We start from the raw sequence: 20696 nt of genomic DNA, 5'->3' as shown, positions 1-20696 counted from the left end.
ACAAAATGAATAAATTGTAATTAATAATTTTTTTAATTAAAAAAAAGATAAGCAAAGCACGCAGCCAATCCAGGAAGAGCTGCTGTTTCAGGAGCAGCTTGGAGCAATTACCTAGTTTACACAAGGTGTCGCTGAGGCTTATGCTCAGCTGCTTCTTGACAAGCTTGCAGATGGCCAAAGAATCTGCATTCTCCTTGATTTTTATTACTTGTTTATAATATTCAATCGCCTGCTTCCTTTGGGAGCTAGAAAACAGAAATTCAGTTACAGAATTACACTGGAGAAATGTGACCTACATCCATTCTACAAACATTCTCCAAATGCTGGCCTGAGGAAGGGGGAGCAGAGGAGAATAACAGAGACCATTGGCCTCTCTCACAGTTAGTTGAAAGGGGAGAAAATGAAGCCAGAGTACACTTATCTAACACTGGGCGTTTTTTTTTAAGACAAGAATCTCAGGATGACACCAAAACTCCATACATAGCCAAGGATGACTTTGAACACCTGCCTCCCGTCTTGGGCTCTGGGATTATAGTCATGTATCATTCCACACAGTTTCCTCCTGGGATTGAACAAAGGCCTTAGCACATCTCCCAGTTTAAGTCTCATCCTCAGCCCCTATTGTCGTTGTTGTTGTCATTACTACTATTATTGCAGGCTAAGTACCAAGGCGAGGGCCCCTGCGGTGGTTTGAATGAGGATGGCCCCCACAGATTCATATGTTTTAATACTTGGTCCCCAGCTGGTTGAACTGTTTGAGAAGGATTAGGTGGAGAAGGTGTGTCACTGAGGGCAGGCTTTGAGGTTTAAAAAAAACTGGAACCATTCTCCTTCTTTCAGATCAATGCATGAGTGGTCGGCTGCCCCTGCTGCCATGCCTTTGCTCCACCAGCATGGGCTCTAGCCCTCTGAAACCGGAAGCGCAGCTAAAGGCTTGCCTTATACATTGACTTGGTCATGGCGTTTTGTCACAGCAATAAAAAGACAGCCTCACCCTCTTGAGGGCTCATCCTCAACCCCTTGAACATGAGCTGTACCCCTGGACCAGAGCTCTGGACTGCAATTTTGGAAACTCTTCAAGGTGATGGTAGGTTCACTCATTTTTAAGCCTGGGTTGCAGCTGAAGGCTGCGGTGAAGCAGCAAGTCAGGGAGAGCGGTTAGACCAGACGAATGTCCTGCACTCAAGCGCTCTGCTTCCCAACTGGAAGTGCTTCTCCTGAGGGGAGTGTGAGGGGGCTCTCGCAGAGTCTGCTGCTCTACTGCCACCTGCTGTGGAGGAGCAACAGAACCACACCCATGTCAGAGACACTACATGCATCTAGCATGGTTGGGCAGCCGATCATGGTCCTGTGAGGAAGCTATTCCTACTGCCCACCTCACCAAACAGCAAGTGGATAAGATCCCAAGATGGTAAACACTTGTTCCACCTCACAGTTACTCAGCAATAGAAATAAAATCTTGAATCCAGCAGTGAGCCAGAAACCCACCACCTTACCTAGTTCCTCCTTTATCTGAATTAATCTTTACCTTTTAAATACCATCCAGAAAGGGCCTGGGCTGATTTATACTCAAGTACTACAAATTACTGTTAGGCCTCAAAGAAACCCAAGACAAATGGCTAGCTGAGGTGTCTATTAACATATCAAAGAAAACTCTGGCCCCCAGGGTCTCCCAGCATCTTTCAGCATTACAACTACCTGTTACCGAGTCCTGGCTCCTCAGCACTTCTCACTGTAAACCCCTCCAACCCCTGAGATTTGATTCCCTTCCTCCAGCTTCCCTTTCCTATATAACCTTAGTCAATGTGGCTAAAGGCTTTTTTGGCTTCTTTCTTGGTCTTCCACTTAAGGCGCTTGGTCCCCCCTCTTGCCTGCTCTCTTCTCTCTTCTTCCTTTCTTGGCCACACCTACCCTCCTCCTGTCTTCCTCCTCTCCTCTCATGGTTCAGTCTGCTGCTCATGTTCAGTCTGGACTCCTCTAGATGCCTCCGGTTCTGCTCTCCCTCATATCTAAATAAAACCTTCCCTTCAACCATGCCTGAGGGCGATCATGTCCTCATTTCCATCTGATTACTTATAGGCATTCATCTACTGATGAGAGAGGAGGGAAAATAGTCTTAGAGAAAGTGAAAGACTGAGGTAGAAAAGGACACCAGGACCCAAGGAGGGGAGGGAAGAGGAACTCCAAACCCTAGACTCAGTGAGTAACTTGACAACTGAACAGCGAGGACATTCCTGACTCCACTAAAAAAAGGCACTGTGGGGCCCAGGCACTATTGGCTCTCAGGCTTCACAAAGAAACTCCTGCCACACTAGCCTGCAGCCAGCAAAAACAGTCAGCTCTAGACATGCTCACATCAGGGCCCTGCAGAGATCCCTACGACTCTCTTCTACACTTAGATGTGTGAGGAGCTGAGGGCAGAACCACATCTTAAAGGCTACTGGAGTCAGGGAGACAGCAGGCGAGCCTGACTTGAGGCATGGTGTGGCCTCTGGCCTCAGTCACACAGACACACAAAGCAGTGGATGGGGTCCTGCAGACAGCAGCCAGGACCTAGGCCTGCACAGAGGCTGTAAAGACACACCCACTCACAAGCCTGTCAGGGACACTGGGGAACCCTCACAGTGAGAGCACTGGACCTTGTGCCCTACCCACTGCCAAACCCTCTGCTTTGTTTTCAGAATGCCTTGCAATAGATGCTCTGACAAAGACAGCAGGACAGAACTCTCAGGAAGGACACATCCCCACTCAGTTTATGAACAGGACTAGAGACAAAGAAGTAAGATGGCCCTGATAGGTCAGTGCACACCCCAGACATTAGAGAATTGGGAGAGGGACACATTTCTTAAAATTGTCCGTAAAAACTTACTTTTCCTTATCTTCTGTTGAAAAAAAAAGCAAATCTGCTAAAAATTCCATAATTTCTCCAACTAGTATGCTTTTATTGCCAAATAGACATTTTCTGATATATAAGCACTCTTGAAAGCTCAACTGTGCGAGGGGCACATTTCCAGCAGCCAACCTGAGAATGAAACACAAGCTTGTGGTTACCTGAGAATGAAACACAGGCTTGTGGTTACCAGGCATGAAGAACGGGCCACATTCACTGGGCCAGCAACAACGCTCATAAAATGCTTTAAGAACAGTTTGTTACGGGGGGGGGGGGGGGCCAAGAACCTCAAAAGCACTCAGAAGTGTGAGTGTGTGTGTGTGTCTGTGTCTGTATGTATGTGTTTGTATGTATACAAGCATGTGTGACCTGTGTCTTTAGGAGGAAGCAGTTCTAGGGATTCAACCCAAAGTCTTGAGCATGCTAGCACCTGCTCTAGCACTGAGCTACTTCCACCTGTCCCCAAAAATAGCTTCATAAAGAAACCAGAGTAGCCAGGAATGTTAGAACATTCCTATTATCCCAGTATTTAGGAGGCCAAGGCAGGAGGACCATGAGCTCAAGGCCAGCTTAGTTACATAGTAAATTTCAGGGCAGCCTCAGCTACCTGGCAAGATCTTGACTTTAAAAAAAATTTTTTTTCCAGAAAAGAAAGAAACTAGAGCACTTCTCAACCTCTGCACTATAAACACGTGGGCAGGAAAATTCCTTGTGCTGGGCCTGCCCTACACATTGTAGGCTGCGTCCCTGACCTCCACCTTTAGATGCCAATAAAAATGCCCCTGCCAGTCATGTTAACCAGGTAGGAGTCCAGATATTGCCAAAAGTGCCTGGAGGAAGGCCCCAGACCACCCATGGCTGAGATGTACTGTGCTGAAAGACAAACACTCCAATGTTGAGCATTTAACCAAATGGGTAAGGTGGCATATGTGATAACCGGGACAGATCAAATATAAATATAAGCAGGCATTGTGGAGACAGGGTCTCATGTTAGCCTAGATGGCCTTGACATTTTTTTGAGGCTGAGGACTTGAATTCCTCATCCTCCTGTCTCTACTTCCCAAGCGCAGGGATTACAGGCATGCTTCATTCGGCCCAACTTATGCTCTTGTGGGAATTGAACCCAGGACTTCATACATGCAAGGCAAGCACCCTACAATTGAGCTACTTCACCAACCCCTAAGCATATTAATAAAAAGAACAGAAGCTAATACAGAAAGCAAGAAAATTAAGAAAAAAAAATCACACTTACATGAGAACACCTTCAGTATATTTCATGGTAGCTTGATCACGGGTATTATCAGCCATGGACTTGGAGATTTCAGTAGCATATTCCAAAATATGATTTTCTTTTAAGAAGTACTCAGGCGCCGATTTTGCCAGGTTATACATCACTTTGACTACAGGAAATAAATGTTGGCAAAGAATATAATGCTTAAGGTTTTGTTTATCCAAGAAGAGTCAGAATGTCAACTAGTGTTTAGTATCATTTCATCATGCCAAGAGCCAGGGTTTTTCTGGACAAGTCAACCACTGACCTATAGTGAATAGGGTTTGTTTCCTAGACAGCATCTGTGTGCATGTGGCAGGCATTGGGCCAACGAACTAAGACAATACTTGGAACCTGAAGGTTGGATCTGTTGGAGGAAAAGTGGTATAGGTGCATATGAGTGTAGGGGGCAGGGAGGAGAGACAGACAGACAGAAAGACAGACAGAAACCAGAAGATAGCTTTAAGTTTCGTTCCATGGGTGCCGTGCCCTCCATCTTTTTTGTTTGTTGTTTTTTGTGACAGGGTCTCTCAGCGGCCTGGAATTTACTAGCAGGTCAGGCTGGCTGGCCAGCACCTCCGGGAAGTCACCTGTCCTTGCTTGTTCAGCATTACAAGCACACACTACTGTGCTCACCTTTTTAACATGGCTTCTGCCTCTGCCTCCCAAATGCTGGGACTAAAGATATGCACTACCACACTTGGCTGTGAACAGTTTTCTTTAAAACCACTGAGTCTGCCCCCTTCCCAGGGAGAAAGGGCCCCTGGGTTTGCTCTCTGACTGAAAGGGTAGAGTGGCCTCTGCAGGTGTCTGCCTACCTTTCTGCTTCATCAGTTCCTGGTTAGTTTTTAGGTCACTTAGTGTAAACTGCAGCAGATTTGACCACACTTTTTGAAAATATGTCAGTCCTTTCTGAGTCATCCCGATTTCAAGATATAATTCTCCAATGGCATTCTGAGCCTTGAAGAGCATTTCTATCATGTATGGGTTCTGTACAAAATGACAAAGGGAACCACTTTTGAATACAGACGGTTGGCAGTGACAGCTACCAACACCCACTATATAATTTCTCAGGGAAATTTAAATATTTATTATGCAAATGGCTATGATAGAATCTTTATAAGGAGACATGTCAAACTAAGAATCCATCAAGGTTTCCCCAGATCATTAGTTAATGATAACAAGTCTTCATGTGTGACAAATTTGTAATGTAAAGTCTGCTTCGCGCCTGTAAGGCATGAGGTATGCTTAGAATTTATCGGAGTCACAGATAAGCTGGAGGCCTCCTGCCCCTCTCCCCTCAGGTGCTGCTTGTCTTGAAACTTCGAAGGCTGGAAGGTTACAGGTGTCCTACTATGTGACTGAGACCCTGATCAGAAAAGGAAGCAAGCCCCAAATGATTCATTAGATAAACCAATAACACAGGGAATCCAGGAAGGGAGCAAGTCCAAAGGACAGAAATGTCTCAGGATTGGGGACTTTAAAAACAGTTGTCATGTCCCAAATCAGTACCCCAGCCATTTTAGCCATTTCTCTACGCTGCGACTCTTTCTGTTGAATTGTATACTTAAAACTGCTTTGTTTTCACTAGTTACTTAAATGTGTTATCTTATTTCCAGTTGGCCTAGCATATTTATCTTTTTAACTGAAACTTCAGAAACTTAAACCATTTCTCAGTCAAATGAGGCATTCACCAGAGAAAACTATTTGGAAAGGGTTAGGTCAACAGCTGGCCGCCACTGCATGAGTGTTTGGGCCTCCAGTGTGGCCCGGAGCCCTTCTCAGGGTGAGCTTTTAAACACAGAAACCTCATCCTGACTTGACACACCTCAGTTAGCAAGAGCAGTTAGCCAGAAGCAGAACTACAAAACCCACAAGGCAAGGTTAGCATACTTAGGGACTTTCCTAGAACTGTGGACTTTGATGGATTGTAACCTTTTGTCCTCATTTTGGCAGGTGTTTCTGCCTACATTCTGGGTTGCAAGGCATCAATAGTACTCCCATCACGGCATCAGTTGTGCTAAGGTCTGGGGTGCTGTTATACTAACAATGCACAGAAGACACTGGATAGACGGATGCTAGATGTACCTCAGTGGTAGAGCACTAGCATTCAGGAGGTCTTGGGTTCAATCCCAGTACTGGTATGTGTACTGTATGAGCCAGTGAGAAGGTTCTGGGGGTAAAGATATTTGCCTGAGTTCAATCACTGGGAAACATAATGGCAGAAGAAGATAACTGACTTAGTGGTGTGCTACATGCATACATGTAATAAGAAAATTTAGAACACACTGGTTAGCTAAGACTTCTAAATGTCCAGTCCAAGTGATGAGAATAGTGAGTTATCTCACTGTCAGCATCGCATTTCAGAAAACCTAATATGAATGCATATTAGTGTGTTTAGTAACTAATAAACAGTACGTAATGGATGGCACGATCCATGTCACTGTTCATGTATTAGTTATGTTGGATCACAATGTTGGCCTACAAAGTGGTTGACAGAGCCTGGCTTCATGCTGTGAAATCTGTTTTTTGTTTGTTTTTTTAATTATTGGACAGGTCTCACTATGTAGCCCTGGCTGTCCTAGAACTCACTGTGTAAATCAGGCTGACCTAAAATTCACAGAAATCTGCTTGCCTCTGACTCACGCAATTTGTCTGCATGTACATTTGCACACCAGAAGAAGGTACTGGATCCCGTGGGACCATAGTTATAGACAGTAGTGAGCTGCTACGTGGGTGCTGAGAATTGAACTCAGAACCTCTAGGACAACAGCAAGTGCTCATAACCACCAAAGCATCTATCCAGCCCCCGTGATGGGAATTTAAAGACTGAGTTTTTCTACTTTCTGGTACCTACAAAAAATGTCCTGTGTCCAACTAACCTATTGACCCAAAGCTTCTGGATAAGTGTCTTAGCAAATGGGTCATATCTATTGTGAGATCCTGACTTGTCAGCTTTGGAAGCAGCAACTCAAGGTGTGGAATCCCATTCTTTTCCATCTCCCTTAGGCATACATTTAAAAGTGCCTCACTCCTCAAGCTTTTTAGATCTTATGCCTGTTACTCATTCTCCCAGTCCTTCATTCTGATTTGGTTGATCTTGTCAGCAACGGGCAGCAAGGACAGCAGCCCAGCCCCACACTGTCACCCATAGCTCAATGAGTTAGTTCCCTTTCCTCTCAGAGCTCCACCTACAGGCAAATCCAGGAGCCCTGCCTTCACTACAGAAGAGAGTGTCAGAACCAGCCAGTCTTAAGTAGACCATGGTTGGGGGTGGTCTATGAAGAGATTACAATATAGATTTTAAGCACAAGGAGAAAAAAAGGAACTCGGGAAAGGTCAGACATCCAAGCATGGGCACGAGTATCTCAAAGGACAGTTATATTTAGGCACTTTACAAGAGGCATAGAGGATTCGGGCGGCTTTCAAGCTACATCTCTAAAGGTAATGAAGTCACTCATTTTGTTGGTGGTGGTGGTACATTGCTCAAAGAGTGTACTCCGTAAGGACAAATGGTTATGACAATGTTGTTGAGGTAAGTGACACCTAATGATGGATAAGTGACAGCTCTGAAAGTTTCAAGACAGGCTGGTCCTACATAGACACAAATGACTCTAGGAATCACAGAGGCATGTTATCACTCAAGCTTACATATCATTCTAGCCCCAAGCAATCCCTGAGGACTCTAGGAGGGGACACTGTCTCTGTTCCAAATATCCTTATCAGATATTTGAGGTTCCTGGCTCTGTGAGCTTGAAAGCCAAGTCATTCCAGTGTGACAGCAACCCCCTTCAAGACCTTTTACTATTCTGTCTTTTTGTTCAATCTCAACAACATCTGCCCTGAAAGGTTGCTTAAATATTTGTTAGGGTTAGACCAGAAGCAACAAAACCTCCAAATTAACAAAAGAAAAGTAAATCTGGGCATGCCTTTAATCTCAGCAGAGGCAGGCGATTCTCTGTGAGGCCAGCCTGGTTTACAAAGAGTCCAGGACAGCCAAGGTTATACAGAGAAACCCTGTCTCAAAGCAAAACAAAAACAAAGAGAAAAGTAAGGAACTGGGTGTCCCAAAGACGCAGAGACATTAATGATCTCAGATATTTGGGTTCTTATTGCGTGACCCTTCTTGACCTCCACTCTCTCGGCCATTTCTCAGCCTAGAGTAGTTATTCCACCTCCAGATGTCACGGCTACAATCCAATAAGCAGAAAGAAGGGCAGGCATGTCGACTGAGTATGTCTCCTCAGAGTCCCTGCTAAGACCTTTCCCCACTGGGATTAGGAAGGAACCCTGGGAGGTTAGGAATGTGAGCCCCGAGGAAGGGTGTTCTAGTTACGGTTACCGTTGCTGTGGTAAAACACCATGACCAAAGCAAAGAGGGAAGAAAAGGTTTATTTGGCTTACGCTTCCACATCACTGTTCATCATCGAGAAGTTGGGACAGGAATGCAAACAAGGCAGGAACCTAGAGGCAGGAGCTGATGCCAAGACCATGGAGGGGTGCTGCTTACTGGCTTACTCCCTGTAGCTTGCTCAGCCTGTTTTCTTATAAACCCCAAAACAACCAGCCCAGGGATGGCCCCACCCACAATGGGCTTGCCCCCCCCCCACTGATCACTTATTGAGAAAATGCCTTATAAGCCAGGCAATGATAGCACACACCTTTAATCCCAGCACTCCGGAGGCAGAGGCAGGCATATCTGAGGCAGGTGGATTGTGAGCTTGAGGCCAGCCTGGTCTACAGAGTGAATTCCAGGATAGCCAGGGCTACACAGAGAGACTCTGTCTAGAAAAAAAGAAGAAAAGAAAAGAAATAATCAAACTTTCCCCATATCTTCATGAAAGTGACAACCAAGTCTCAGGCCACTATAATTCCATTTCCTTCTGCAGTGACACCTATCATTCTCTGATGACTCCTGTGTATTTGGAGCTAGGTGTTATGGATGTACAATTGAGGTGTAGGGTAAATTGTAGCCTTCTTTTTGATGAACAAATCTATTGACTCTCCCCTACTCATATAGTAAGTTATAAAGGAACAAAGGTCAGAGGTATCTGAAAGAACAAAAAGGAATAAAGTTTGAAGGACTCAGTTCTTCTTTTTCTCACCTTACCTTCAGTAGCATGTCCTCAACAATCAACAACAGCCTTTCTGCTTCATTGATCTTGCCCATAAACTTCAGGAAACTTCCAATAAAGAGTATTATCCTACATTTATCAGCAGTAGTAATCTGGGAGAGGCTGCACTCCAGCACTAGAGCAGGAAGAAAAGGAGAAAGGCCTGAAGCACACTGGGAAGGAACATCTGCCTCTGCTTACTCCTGCTGCAGGACTCCACAGCTGCATTTTTCACTCCTTCTGTTGGGAGCAATTGGTTGTTTTCTTTGTGACAAGTTCTTTGGGTTTTGGAGTTGACATCTCATTCTACAGCCCAGGTTAGTCTTGAACTCACAATCCCCTACCTTTGCCTCCAAAGTGCTGGGATCATAGACGAATACCATCATTTCAGGCTTCAATTTCTTGTTCAAGACACCAGCACATTTTGTTACAAATATTGACAAGTACTTTAAATGATGTCATCAAAATTTATAATAGTATTGTACAACTAGTTGTATAAATGTTGAAATCTAAAGAGCTAAACAATTATATAGCTCAATCCATGTATTCTTATCATTTGTGTTTTAGAATGATTTTTTTTTCAGGAAAAAAGTTTATATTTCTTACACCATTCTGCCCTCTGTTACAACTATCTTGAAATGCTAAATTAAATGGAAAGAAAATGTTAGAACAAAACACATGCCAGGCCTAAAGAACACAGGCAGGTCTGTAACCCTCCTTTCCCCACTCAGAAGGCTGAGCTGGGAAGGTCACAAAGTTAAAAGTTAGCGGGACTACAGCGGAGTTCAAGGACAACCAGGGCAACTTCATGAGACATTGTCTCAAAGTCAAAAGTCAAAAAGGCTGGAGAGAGCACCTGTCTAACACATACAAGTGCTACAAAAAGGAAAGCAATAAAAATAAGCAAAATAGGGGATGCACACTTGCATACTATATAGTTATATACAAACAAAAATATGTAAGATCATGGATCTAGCTCAATGCACGGTGTGACAACTGATAGCTTTGGCACTGCCCTAACTTTTCTCATCGTATGTTCTGGAGTAGCGGTTCTTAGCCTTCTTAATGCTGCAACCCTTTAACACAGTTCCTCATCCATAAAATTATTTTGTTGCTTCTTCATAACTGTAATTTTGCCGCTGTTGTGAATCTGAAATGCAGGCTATCTGATATGTGACCCCAAAGGGGTCATGACCCACAGGTTGAGAACTGCTGTTGTAGGCTTTATATTACTACATGTTTGTTTATTTCAAATTACTGAGTCTAATGTATTTGTCACAAATGATTACTTATCCTGATGGGTTGTTTTGCTTCTGTTGGGGGCCACTGTGACCTGTGTAATTCTTGCTTTTACAGTCATACACAGAGTAAGCATGTGCTGTGTACCTACTGTGTGTCGGGCAGCATGCTAGGGTCTGAGAAAGCAGACAGGCTGTATTCCTAAGGACTGTTGAGTAGCTGGAGTTAATGTGCTTCAGGCCAGAGGGCAAAAGCACAAACAGCCACATGAGACAGATGCAGAGAGCAAAAGTCAAACATATTTGTCCAAAGTAGCCAGCAAAGCAACGGGACCTGAGGTTAGAATAATAATCCAGGAGTAGAGACAGGAAATGGAGACACCGCAGAACAACAACAGCTATTAAGAACAGTCAACAGGTGAGGAAGAACAGCAGAAGGATGTGGAATTTTGCATTCCAAGGAGATTAGGAGGACCAGATGCCTGTCAAGGATTCGGACTTGAATGAATAATGTAAACAAAAATTCCTAAAAAGCTGTGTCAGGCTGTCGATAAAAATTCCTGAAAGGAGTCTAAGTCCGAAGAGACTGATGTCACAGTTGGCATTTCAGTACAGTAGAGAGATTGGAATTTCAAAGGTTCGGGCTAGCTACTTTATCTTGGGCTAGTTTTAGCCTTCCGGAACAGCCACTCTGTACTGAACACTCCATGATAATAAATAAAAACCCCTTAGAAGCTATTAACTTAGCAGAACACTAACATCCACTGGTCCAGGAGCTAAGAATGTCATCAGATAGCATCTTAGGCCTTGCAGGACAGCTTCTCCATCTCACTGTGCCTGCCTCTATGATGTAACCACCAATGCATTTTCAGCTTGCCTCGATTAAAAACTTCTTTTGTTCAGTAAAACTATAAAACCTTTATAAAACTGCTTTCACGTTGGAACATGAAATTTGGGGTAACCTAAATCTATGTTTCTGGGCCATGGTCACTCAAAATGGCTCCAAAATAAACTCCTATTTCCTTTAAAATGAGAGTTGTAGCCAGGTAGTGGTGGCACACGCCTTTAATTCCAGTACTTGAGAGGCAGAGGCAAGTGGATCCCTGTGAGTTTGAGGCCAGCCTGGTCTACAAAGTAGGTTCCGGGACAGTCAAAGCTACGCAGAGACCCTGTCTTACAAACAAACAAACAAGCTGTGGTTTTATAATGACTTTTCCACCCTGCTTTATCAATCACTTAAAGTACTTCAAGAAACCATCAGGGACCCTGCCTCCCACTGACCACATCTCCATGTTCACATACTCAGCACCACAGAAGAGATGAGAAAATAGTTTTTCTTATTATAAAACTAATACGTTCTGCCATTCTCCACTCTTATCCATTGAGAGTATTCAACTTCATTTTGGAATTTTTTTACCTATCTTCTACATACAAACAGACACCTTTAAAAATTGAATTGGGATCTAGTGTGGCTTTAAACACCCCAGGTGTGGGATGTGGGTCTGATTCAGATGGTCCACAGCAGCAAACTATTTGCCTCACGCTGGCTCTGAGAGGATGTTCTTTGCCAGCTGCAGATAGTTTAAATCTGAGGACTCTGGAGAGAGAATAAATGCCAGAGCCCAAAGAGTGTGGAGCTCCCAGAAAGAACAAGGCTGCTGCTGTTTCCCCCTTCTGTGGCTCCTGGTTGCTGCTGATGCAGTGGACAGGAAGTTGGAGATCTCCTGAAACAAGGATTGGACTGGCTCCAAGGAACCCAACAATCCTAACCAGCAGGAAACAGCTAAGAGAACTGAGCCTCCTCTCCCACTAACCCTTTCCCTCTCCTACCTGGTGTTGGGATGTTGGAGGGGATTGGGATGGAGTAGGGAGAAAGAGATATAAGAGAAACATAAATAAAAGAGTTTTTAAAAAGTACATCAACAGGGATCATCCTCCAAATTCTACACATATGCTTTCTATAAAAATAAAACAAAAACACAGGGGCCTAGAGAGATGGCTCAGTGATTAAGAGTCTCTTCAGTAAGACTTGAGGGTTTTCGCAAGATAGAGAAGTGAGCAACTAAGATATTCAAGGCTTGTGACAGCCTTAGTTGAAGAAGGTGATTCTGGACATACAAAAGGAGGACCTGATGGAGGTGTGAGATTTGATGTGAAAGACTTTACAGAGTAAAATCCCAGAAATGGGCTGACTAGACCTGAGGGATGAGGAAGAGGTTGGTGTTGAAGAAAAAAAAAAAAACCAGGACTCTGTGCAGAGAAGCCCCAGGGTCTGAAGAACAGAATGAAGGTTTGGTTAGACAGCTTCACCAGAGTCCTGTGGACGTCCTCACCTATTTCGAAGGGACACATTTGGTACTAGGCCCTTCTGACTCAGAAAGTCCTCTGTGAGATGCTAAGTGACTTCCTCCAGAGGTCTCTACTCCCACAGGCCCCTCCATCACCATGAGAACCAAGTGCCTTTATCCTACCTCGGAGAGCTCATCAGCTTCCTGTGGTACACCGACCAGCCCCTCCTGACCATCAACACACGCTATCCTTATGAGTATTCCTAGGGAAGTTGCAGTTGAATTTCAAGATTACATGAGTATCTGCATAATAATAAAAGGCCAAAGGCTAGATGTTCAAGGACATGTCCATTCCTAACTATCCAGGAGACAGACCTTGGGGAATCCTGCCCCACCTGAGACTCAGTGTCCTTTATTTCACCCAGGATGGTACTAGTCAGAGAACTATCACAGTTTCCAAAGTGACACATCTATAAAGTCTCTGACTAGCATTTAGTATCCCCAGCAATGGGCGTCTGAGGCAACAGGGCTGAAATTTTGAGTGACAGCCACCTGACTGCACAGCAAGTTCACAGTCACCCTGTCTCACAAAAAGAAAAGGATCAGAGTCCATTATTAGGGTTTCCAGACTGTAAGCTGGGAAGGCAGGGACTCTGTCTGCCTTGTTCAGCACTGTGTCATTAAGTCTACAGCCAGGGGAAGTGCTTGGCTAACCTAACCTATTGTAAAAATGAATATTACCAGGCAGTGGTGCATGCCTTCAATCTCAGCACACAGGAGGCAGAAGCAGACAGATCTCTGTGAGTTTGAGGCCAGCCTGGTCTAGAGAGAGAGTTCCAGGACAGCCAAGGCTACACAGAGAAATCCTGTCCTGAAAAACCAAAAGAAGAAGAGGAGGAGGAAAAAGAAGAGGAAAATTATCACTCTGTTTAATAAGCAGGAAACATAGGATCGGGGCAGGGATGAGCAGACAAAGGACCTACTTGTGGGATACTGGGGTAAAAAGTACTGTCCAAAGTATTATCCAAACCTCAAAATGAGGCAGATTCTCAAAGAGCAGCTCTCTGCTTGGCCTGAGACCACCTTCAATGGCACTATCAGGCCTGGGTCATGGAAGGAGGACACAGCATTCAGCACAGGGAGTAGGCTACAGTTGAGTTTTATGTACTTAATCTGAGGCATCAAAGGTATGAACAAAATTTCTGAAATGCTCCATGTGCCTGTGAATGAAAACTCCTGAAAGGAGTCCGTGTCTGCAGAGCCTGGCTGGCTGATGAGAATCTCAGCACTGCAGAGAGGTTGGAGTGCTGCAGTCAGGAGACTAAGGCCAGGAGACTTAGGCCAGCTCTAGCCCTCCTTGCCCACCTGTGTCTGAACTAACATCCGTGAGTAACAGATTAAAAGCTTTCGGCATCTATGAGCTTAGCAGACCAGCTTCCACCGACCCTAAAGCTAAACATGCCATCAGGCAGGGTCATAGGCCTGCAGAAGAGCTTGGCCATCTCATTGCGCACTTCCCCACCCCCAAGATTTACTTATTTATAAGAGGGCACCAGATCTCACTGGAGATGGGTGTGAGCCAACCACGTGGTTGCTGGGAATTGAACCCAGGTCCTCTGGAAGAGCAGACTGTGCTCTTAACCTCTGAGCCATCTCTCTAGCCCCATCTGACATATTTTAAACTTGGCTTGATTTATAATTTTCTTTGTTCTATAAAACTATAAAAACTGTTTCCACACTGGAACATGAAATTTGGGGTAACCTAAATTTGTCTTCCCCAGGCCACAGTCATTCAAAATAGCTCCAGAATAAACTGTCTCTTACTCCTTGTGAGATGAGCACCTGAGCCAGAGCACTGTGGTTGGCATACCTGAGAGTGTGGGTGGCTTCCTCATTTTCTGGTGTTGTTCAGATTCTATCTTGGCAGCAGAGACCAGAAAAGCCCCAGATACATCACTGCCAGCTTCCAGCAGCACATCCCAGTAATGGATGAGGTGTAGCCTGGTCCACAAACTCGGGTTTTGGATTTTTGATATGAAATCTGTGATACTTGTGACATAGACAATTATGTTAGTACTCATACCACAAAGGAAACTATTTGTACTTCCCACATTTCACTAGCCTAACCATAACCAGTTTTTTTTTCCAGCAGTATCTCACACATTCTAGACCAAGGAGGACCTTGAACTTCGGATCTTCCTGCCTTGGTCTTCCAAATGCTGGGATTACATATATGTGCCACCATGCCCAGTTTAAGCAATCAAATACAGGGCTTTGTATATGGCAAGAATCTTAGCTGGGAAAACATTCTACTAGCTACCCCCCGTAACACACAAACATTTCTATCCACACCCCTGTGTGTGTGTGTGTGTGTGTGTGTGTGTGTGTGTTTGTATATGTGTGCCTCATAGACTTTAATTAGGTTGCTTGTACAAGTGGTAGGAGCATCTTATCAATGACTACACAACTGAAAAAAAAAAAAATACACCCCTCCCCTAGCAAGCATTAACTGCCAACAGAGCCTCAAGGAGAGTAAGAGACCTTATGGATCCCTCCCCTCTCCATGATGAAATGTCGATGGGCCCAGTCATGTGCAGGTAACCACGGGTGCAGGAGGGTATTTGTACAATAGTTACATCGTGCCCTAAAGATATGTTCTGTCCATCTTTGTCCCCATCCTTGGCTCCTACATTCTTTCTGCCCTCTCTTCCATAATAAACTTGCTTAGTTAATGCAGAAGCAAGGAAAGAAGGGAGAAAGGAGAAGGTGAAGGGAGAGAAGCAAGGGAAGAAGAGTCCAGTCACCAGCACAGCCCGTCTTTGAGCCTTTCTGGCTCTTGCCTTTGTCCTCTTCTCCATGAACGCCTGGAGGAAAGCATACGGAGTGAAGGGGCGACTGCTGCAAGCGCCAGACAGATCACACAGAGCACCCTGGGGATCCACTCTTACCATCAGAGTGGATCCCGCACTAAGGCCTCATCTGTGAGTAGACGAGGGCTTTGCTCAGGGAAACCCTGCTGCCCATGAGAGCCCAAGATTCCGTGTAAGGCTAGCAGGACTCACCCAGGGCTCGTGATGAAGCCACATAAGCTTTCCCAGGACCTGCTCATCTTCATGTGCCATGGCAGCTCCTGATACACTCTCCAGAAAAGGGTTTGCCGCTGGAAGAACCTCATCAGGACCTGGTGGAAATGTGCCTTCTTGTGATTCATGGCGTCCTGGGACTCATTTGGACTGCTCTCTCTGACTGGAGTGATTACACCTATTTCAAAACCAATTGCAGCCTCACAGTTCTGACTTGTTTCATGTAGAAAAACACTAACACAAAAATACAGCAAGTCTGTTGCTATAATTAAGGAAGGAATAGTTGAGGTATCGTGGAAAATGGCTTATTCAGAGCAAGGGAAATGACCCAGTAAAACAGTTCTTGTTGAACAACTATGAGGCCTGGAGTTTGGATGCCCAGAACCCATCTAAACCCTGGCAGGTGTGATGGCTCACCTGTCATCACAGCAGGGAGGCACAGAAAGGGCACATCCCCGGAGCAGGCTAGCTGGCCCGCTGGCTAGACTAGCCAGGTCCATGAGCTCTGGGCTTAAGTGAGAGACCCTGCCTCAATATATAATGTGAAAAGCAGTTAAAGAAGACATCTGATATCAACCGCTGGCCACTACACGTTTACACACACATGCAAGGCACACACACATGCAGACATGTGGCCACAAATGCACATTTGGATGACAAAAAAAAGGGAGGGGATCTTTTGCAATATTCTGTTTTCTCCAGAAAGTATTTATAGTTATGATTAGAGGATAAATGTATAGGCACTCCATGTTGAGTTTCCCATCCCCACTCCCATAAAGAAACACTTTCAACTACTTTTCTATTTTCCTCTTGTTTATTTGTTTTAAGAAACAAAATAGGAGAGTGCCATTATAGAAGGGATGGGAAAGTAGTTAGAGATACAAAGATATTATTTAACTTTATTTCATGTGTGTGTTGCCTGGTGTATGTCTGTATACCACATGTGTGTAGTGTCTACAGAAGTCAGAAAGGGGCATCAGATGTCCTAGAACTGGAGTTACAACAGTTGTTAACTGCCATGTGGCTGCTGGGAGTCAAACCCAGGTCCTCTGGAAGAGCAGCCAGGGCTCTTAACCAGCCCTACATTTCTATTTTGAGGACACACCGTGGCTGCTACCTGAACAAGCACTCTCTAATGTGTGAGGGTAAGCATTTTGGAGACTTGATTCTTCTTCCTGGCTCTCCTAAGGGCCCAGTATAACAGAGCAAGCAAAAGAGAATGTGATACTAAAGTCAGGATTATTGTGTGCTCATTCCCAGAAAGAGGCGGCTCTGGCAGCTGCAGCACTCAGAAACAAGCCTCTCAAAAGTTCAGAGCCTTGACATATCTGTCATTGAAAATTAAAATACTCAGCCGGGCATGGTGGTGCACACCTTTAATCCCAGCACTTGGGAGGCAGAGGCAGGTGAATCTCTGTGAGTTCGATGCCAGCATGGTCAACAAAGTGAGTCCAGGACAGCCAGGGATACACAGAGAAACCCTATCAAAGAAAATTAAAATATTGAAGGTATTTTTATATTTTTTTCCTTGACACTCTTTCTTGCAAGATGAATAGAACACACACTAGATGGTATACCAAGCCCAGTTATTATAAAACTGTAACAAGGGAGAACCCACTGTTTAACCTTCTGCATTTGTGCTGAAACAGTTTCCAGGTCACCCACACATGTGGATAGATTTTGTTATTTGGTCAAAGGTGTGCACATATGCTCTGGTAAACAATGCAACATATATGAGACCTGTGGAAGAAAAAGAAAACTCCCCTCCCTCGCTAGATGATGAAGGCATTTTTTGTGGATGGTACATTGAGAAAGTAAAGTAGGAAGTGAGAGAGAAAAATAAATGGGACAAATAATATGCTAACTCCCAAACTTAGAAGTGTCCAACACAAAGGCTGAAGTTACCAACATTTTGGGCTGTGGTGTGGCCCACTGGTAGAATGTGTACTTAGCTCATACAGCCCTGGATTCAATCCCCAGCACACATTTAAGGAGGGGGGTTACAAGATGTTGTAGATAACACCACATTGGTTTGTTTTTTCTTAAAGATGTATTTATTGTGTATACAATGTTTTATCTGCATGTACATCTGCAAGCCAAAGAGGGCCCTTAGATGCCATTATAGATGGTTGTGTGCTGGGAATTGAACTCAGGACCTGTGGAAGAACAGCCAGTGCTCTTAACCTCTGAGCCATCTCTCCAGCTCCACCACATTTCATTTTATCATTTTACAAAATAGTCTCATGAGGCAGACATGACTATGACAAAGCTCCTCAAGCCCAGAGAGATCAGGTAACGTGTCTCTTCCAGCTGCATGTGGGAACGTGAGCAAAGCTCTGACCCTGCATCGTCTTGGCTTACAGAATACAGCAGTTCTCAGGGGCAGACTTAGACTTAGAACATGTGTGTGCTATTAGGACTCACGGTAGGTTAGACTATGCTAGACTGACAGCTGCAAATCTCAATGGCATGAGAGAACAAGGGTTCATTATGTCTGCCTTCTGATTGGGGGCCTAAAACTGTAAAGCAGGTTGGGAAATGCCAGAGGAGAATCATCTTGAATGTTGCATGGCCATTCAGTTATATAGTCCCAAATAGCAAAGGTACTAGAGAACTGTCATTCAAATGGCTGCCATGGGAGATTATCAGGTAACACATGTGATGCTGCACTTTACGTGAGCTCCCATTACTCTCAAGGGTAACGATAACTTATTTTGAAAATGAGGCACGGGGTTTTAAAAAGTTAAGCGCTTCACATAAGATCTTACCAGTTCTGTAAGAATCCAAAGTCATTGTTTGTAATTCTTTAAAAAATCATTTTTAGAAGATGCCATTTCCAGGAGGCAGAGGCAGGCAGATCTCTGAGTTCAAGATCAGCCTGGTTCTGGAAGTGGGGGACAGGGCCTGGCAATCTCCTGTAAGGAGCTACCACATTCTCAGTCTGTTCCTGAGGAACAACCCTGGCGAGCTCAACCCCTGAAGCCAGGTCTCCTCTAATGGACATAACTGCTGTCCTGCAATTTACTCACTCATTTCCACTAGAGAGATCCTGCACAAGTTTTCCCTTCGATGTGACTGTCTCCCTCCCTGAGCCCGAAGGCATCTGCACAGCCCCAGCTCCTCACCCAGCAGCTTGTACTCCACCACGTTCCGTAAGGACTGGTGGCTGAAGTAGAGGAGGCCATTGGGTTTCTCCTGGATCCAGTGTTTGGTGGCATTGCGGAAAGCTGCCCAGTGCACTGCCGTCACTTTTTGTTGGTTCTTGTAGCCCAGCATGTCCAAAAGCTCGAGCAGTTCATCCTCAGCCAGCCCACAGTGGGAAATGCAGAGCAAGCACAGCGCGTCTGCCACCCAGCCACTCAACCCTGTGCAGCCACAAAAGGAGCGAATGAGTGGGCTGAAGCGCAGTCTGCAGCCTCCCTCCTCTAACCTAGTGCTGAAATGCCCCCATCTTACAAAAGAGGGTGTGGCAGGTTGAATAAGTTACCCAAAGTCACCCAGACAGAAGCGCTGGGAGGGATTTGAACCCAGTCTGCCTTCACAGTCCATGGAGTCACCTACTCTTAGTAGTGCCACAACTGATACTGGGTATAAGCAGCCAGGCTTCCTGGTCACCATGCTAAGCATTCTGCCCAGTAGTGTCTGTCTGTTAGGACAAGTTATTCTCCTGGAGAAGTGCCACACTCACAGACACCATTTAAGGGCTCCTTAAGGTTTGCTCCTATCATTGGCTTTATGATCTTCCAGCTATAGAGATCCTTCAGATCCCAAGGAAGCCAGGAATCAAGGTCCGATGAAGGGACCCATATCACCCACAGCCTCAGGTAAAGGCAGATCTGAGGCCGAGCTGATAAAGCTTCCGCTGCATGTGACTGAACTCAGCCAAGCTCTTCCTAGACCTGTGGCCTTGGAGCCCTGTGGACCCAACGGGGTTGTTGGCCAATGCTGAGGAGGCAGCAGTCACTGGGGGAAGGCGCCCCGGGATGTACTGTGCAGTCCTGGGGATGTAATTGCACGGAACGGGTCAGGTGGCCTGTGCAACTCTTCAGGGAACCTCACTTCCACCTCTGTGGAGGTGGGGGAAGGCGCAGGAAACTCAAAATCCGCTTTCTTGGTAGAAATGTAAAGGGGGAAGGCTGTGCGGAACCATGCAACACAGAGGTAAAGAATGCACCCTGTTCTCATCCACCTCTCCAATTTTGTTCAAGCCTAGGTTCCATGTCCTGAGGAGCAGAATGACGCAGGGAAACAAAATGAGGATAGCATGTTTCCAAACAAACTTCAGAGGATACAGTCCAGTGACTTGAGAGAATAAAAACTTTCCAGAGCCTGGTTCCTAAATATCATAAACAAATTCCAGAATACATTGTCGACTTCCAACAGTAGACTCACGAGATGAGATAACGACATTGCTTGTCTTCTCCCCATGAGGGAGGAAAAGAGTTCCTACAGAACGAGAAAGGTCTAGGAGAGAGCTGAAAAGGACATCAGGACTCAAGATGCCAGCGGAGCCAGGTGTGGTAGTCCCAGCACTTGGGAGGCAAAAGCAGGTGGAGCTCTGTGAGTTCAAGTCCAGCCTGGTCTACATAGCAAATGCTAGACTAGCCAGAACTACATAGAGAGATCCTGTCTCAAAATCAAAACACCAGCACTAGGAGGCAAAGGTAAGTTTGAGACCAGCCTGGTTTAGAGAGCAAGTTCCAACACAACCAAGGCTACACAGAGAAACCCTGTCTCGAAAAACCAAAAAGAAAAGAGAGAGAGAGAAGAAAGAAAGAAAGAAAGAAAGAAAGAAAGAAAGAAAGAAAGAAAG

The 20696-nt window shown here is 45.1% G+C and overlaps 1 protein-coding gene and 1 long non-coding RNA gene across 7 annotated transcripts in view; one reads left to right on the top strand and one right to left on the bottom strand.

The window, feature by feature from the left end:
• Positions 1–20682, top strand: part of LOC129691609 (uncharacterized) — a 30666-nt gene extending 9984 nt beyond the window's left edge. Inside the window, exons 3-4 of the long non-coding RNA XR_008722509.1 lie at positions 841–1087; positions 20092–20682. This is a non-coding gene — a long non-coding RNA (uncharacterized LOC129691609). The remainder of the gene's footprint in view (positions 1–840; positions 1088–20091) is intronic.
• The window catches only part of LOC129691605 (tetratricopeptide repeat protein 41-like), a 47962-nt gene that overhangs the window by 7943 nt on the left and 19323 nt on the right, over positions 1–20696 (bottom strand). For 3 of the 6 annotated variants that reach the window (XM_055627747.1, XM_055627749.1, XM_055627748.1), the window contains 8 exons: positions 19009–19248; positions 15863–16061; positions 14671–14849; positions 9271–9410; positions 4979–5150; positions 4143–4290; positions 2870–3022; positions 112–245 (listed from right to left, as the gene is read on the bottom strand). In XM_055627747.1, coding sequence (XP_055483722.1) covers positions 112–245; positions 2870–3022; positions 4143–4290; positions 4979–5150; positions 9271–9410; positions 14671–14849; positions 15863–16061; positions 19009–19248 — 1365 coding nt within the window. Of the gene's footprint in view, positions 1–111; positions 246–2869; positions 3023–4142; positions 4291–4978; positions 5151–9270; positions 9411–14670; positions 14850–15862; positions 16062–19008; positions 19249–20696 lie in introns of those variants that run through there. The other 3 variants (XM_055627750.1, XM_055627751.1, XM_055627752.1) reach the window with 3 other exon arrangements.

The sequence above is a fragment of the Psammomys obesus genome, unplaced genomic scaffold (assembly GCF_907164565.1).
Source record: "Psammomys obesus unplaced genomic scaffold, mPsaObe1.curated_primary_1811, whole genome shotgun sequence".
NCBI classification, from domain to species: Eukaryota; Metazoa; Chordata; class Mammalia; order Rodentia; family Muridae; genus Psammomys; species Psammomys obesus.
Note: the sequence above shows the minus strand (reverse complement) of the source record. Positions and strands in the feature narration are given on the sequence as shown.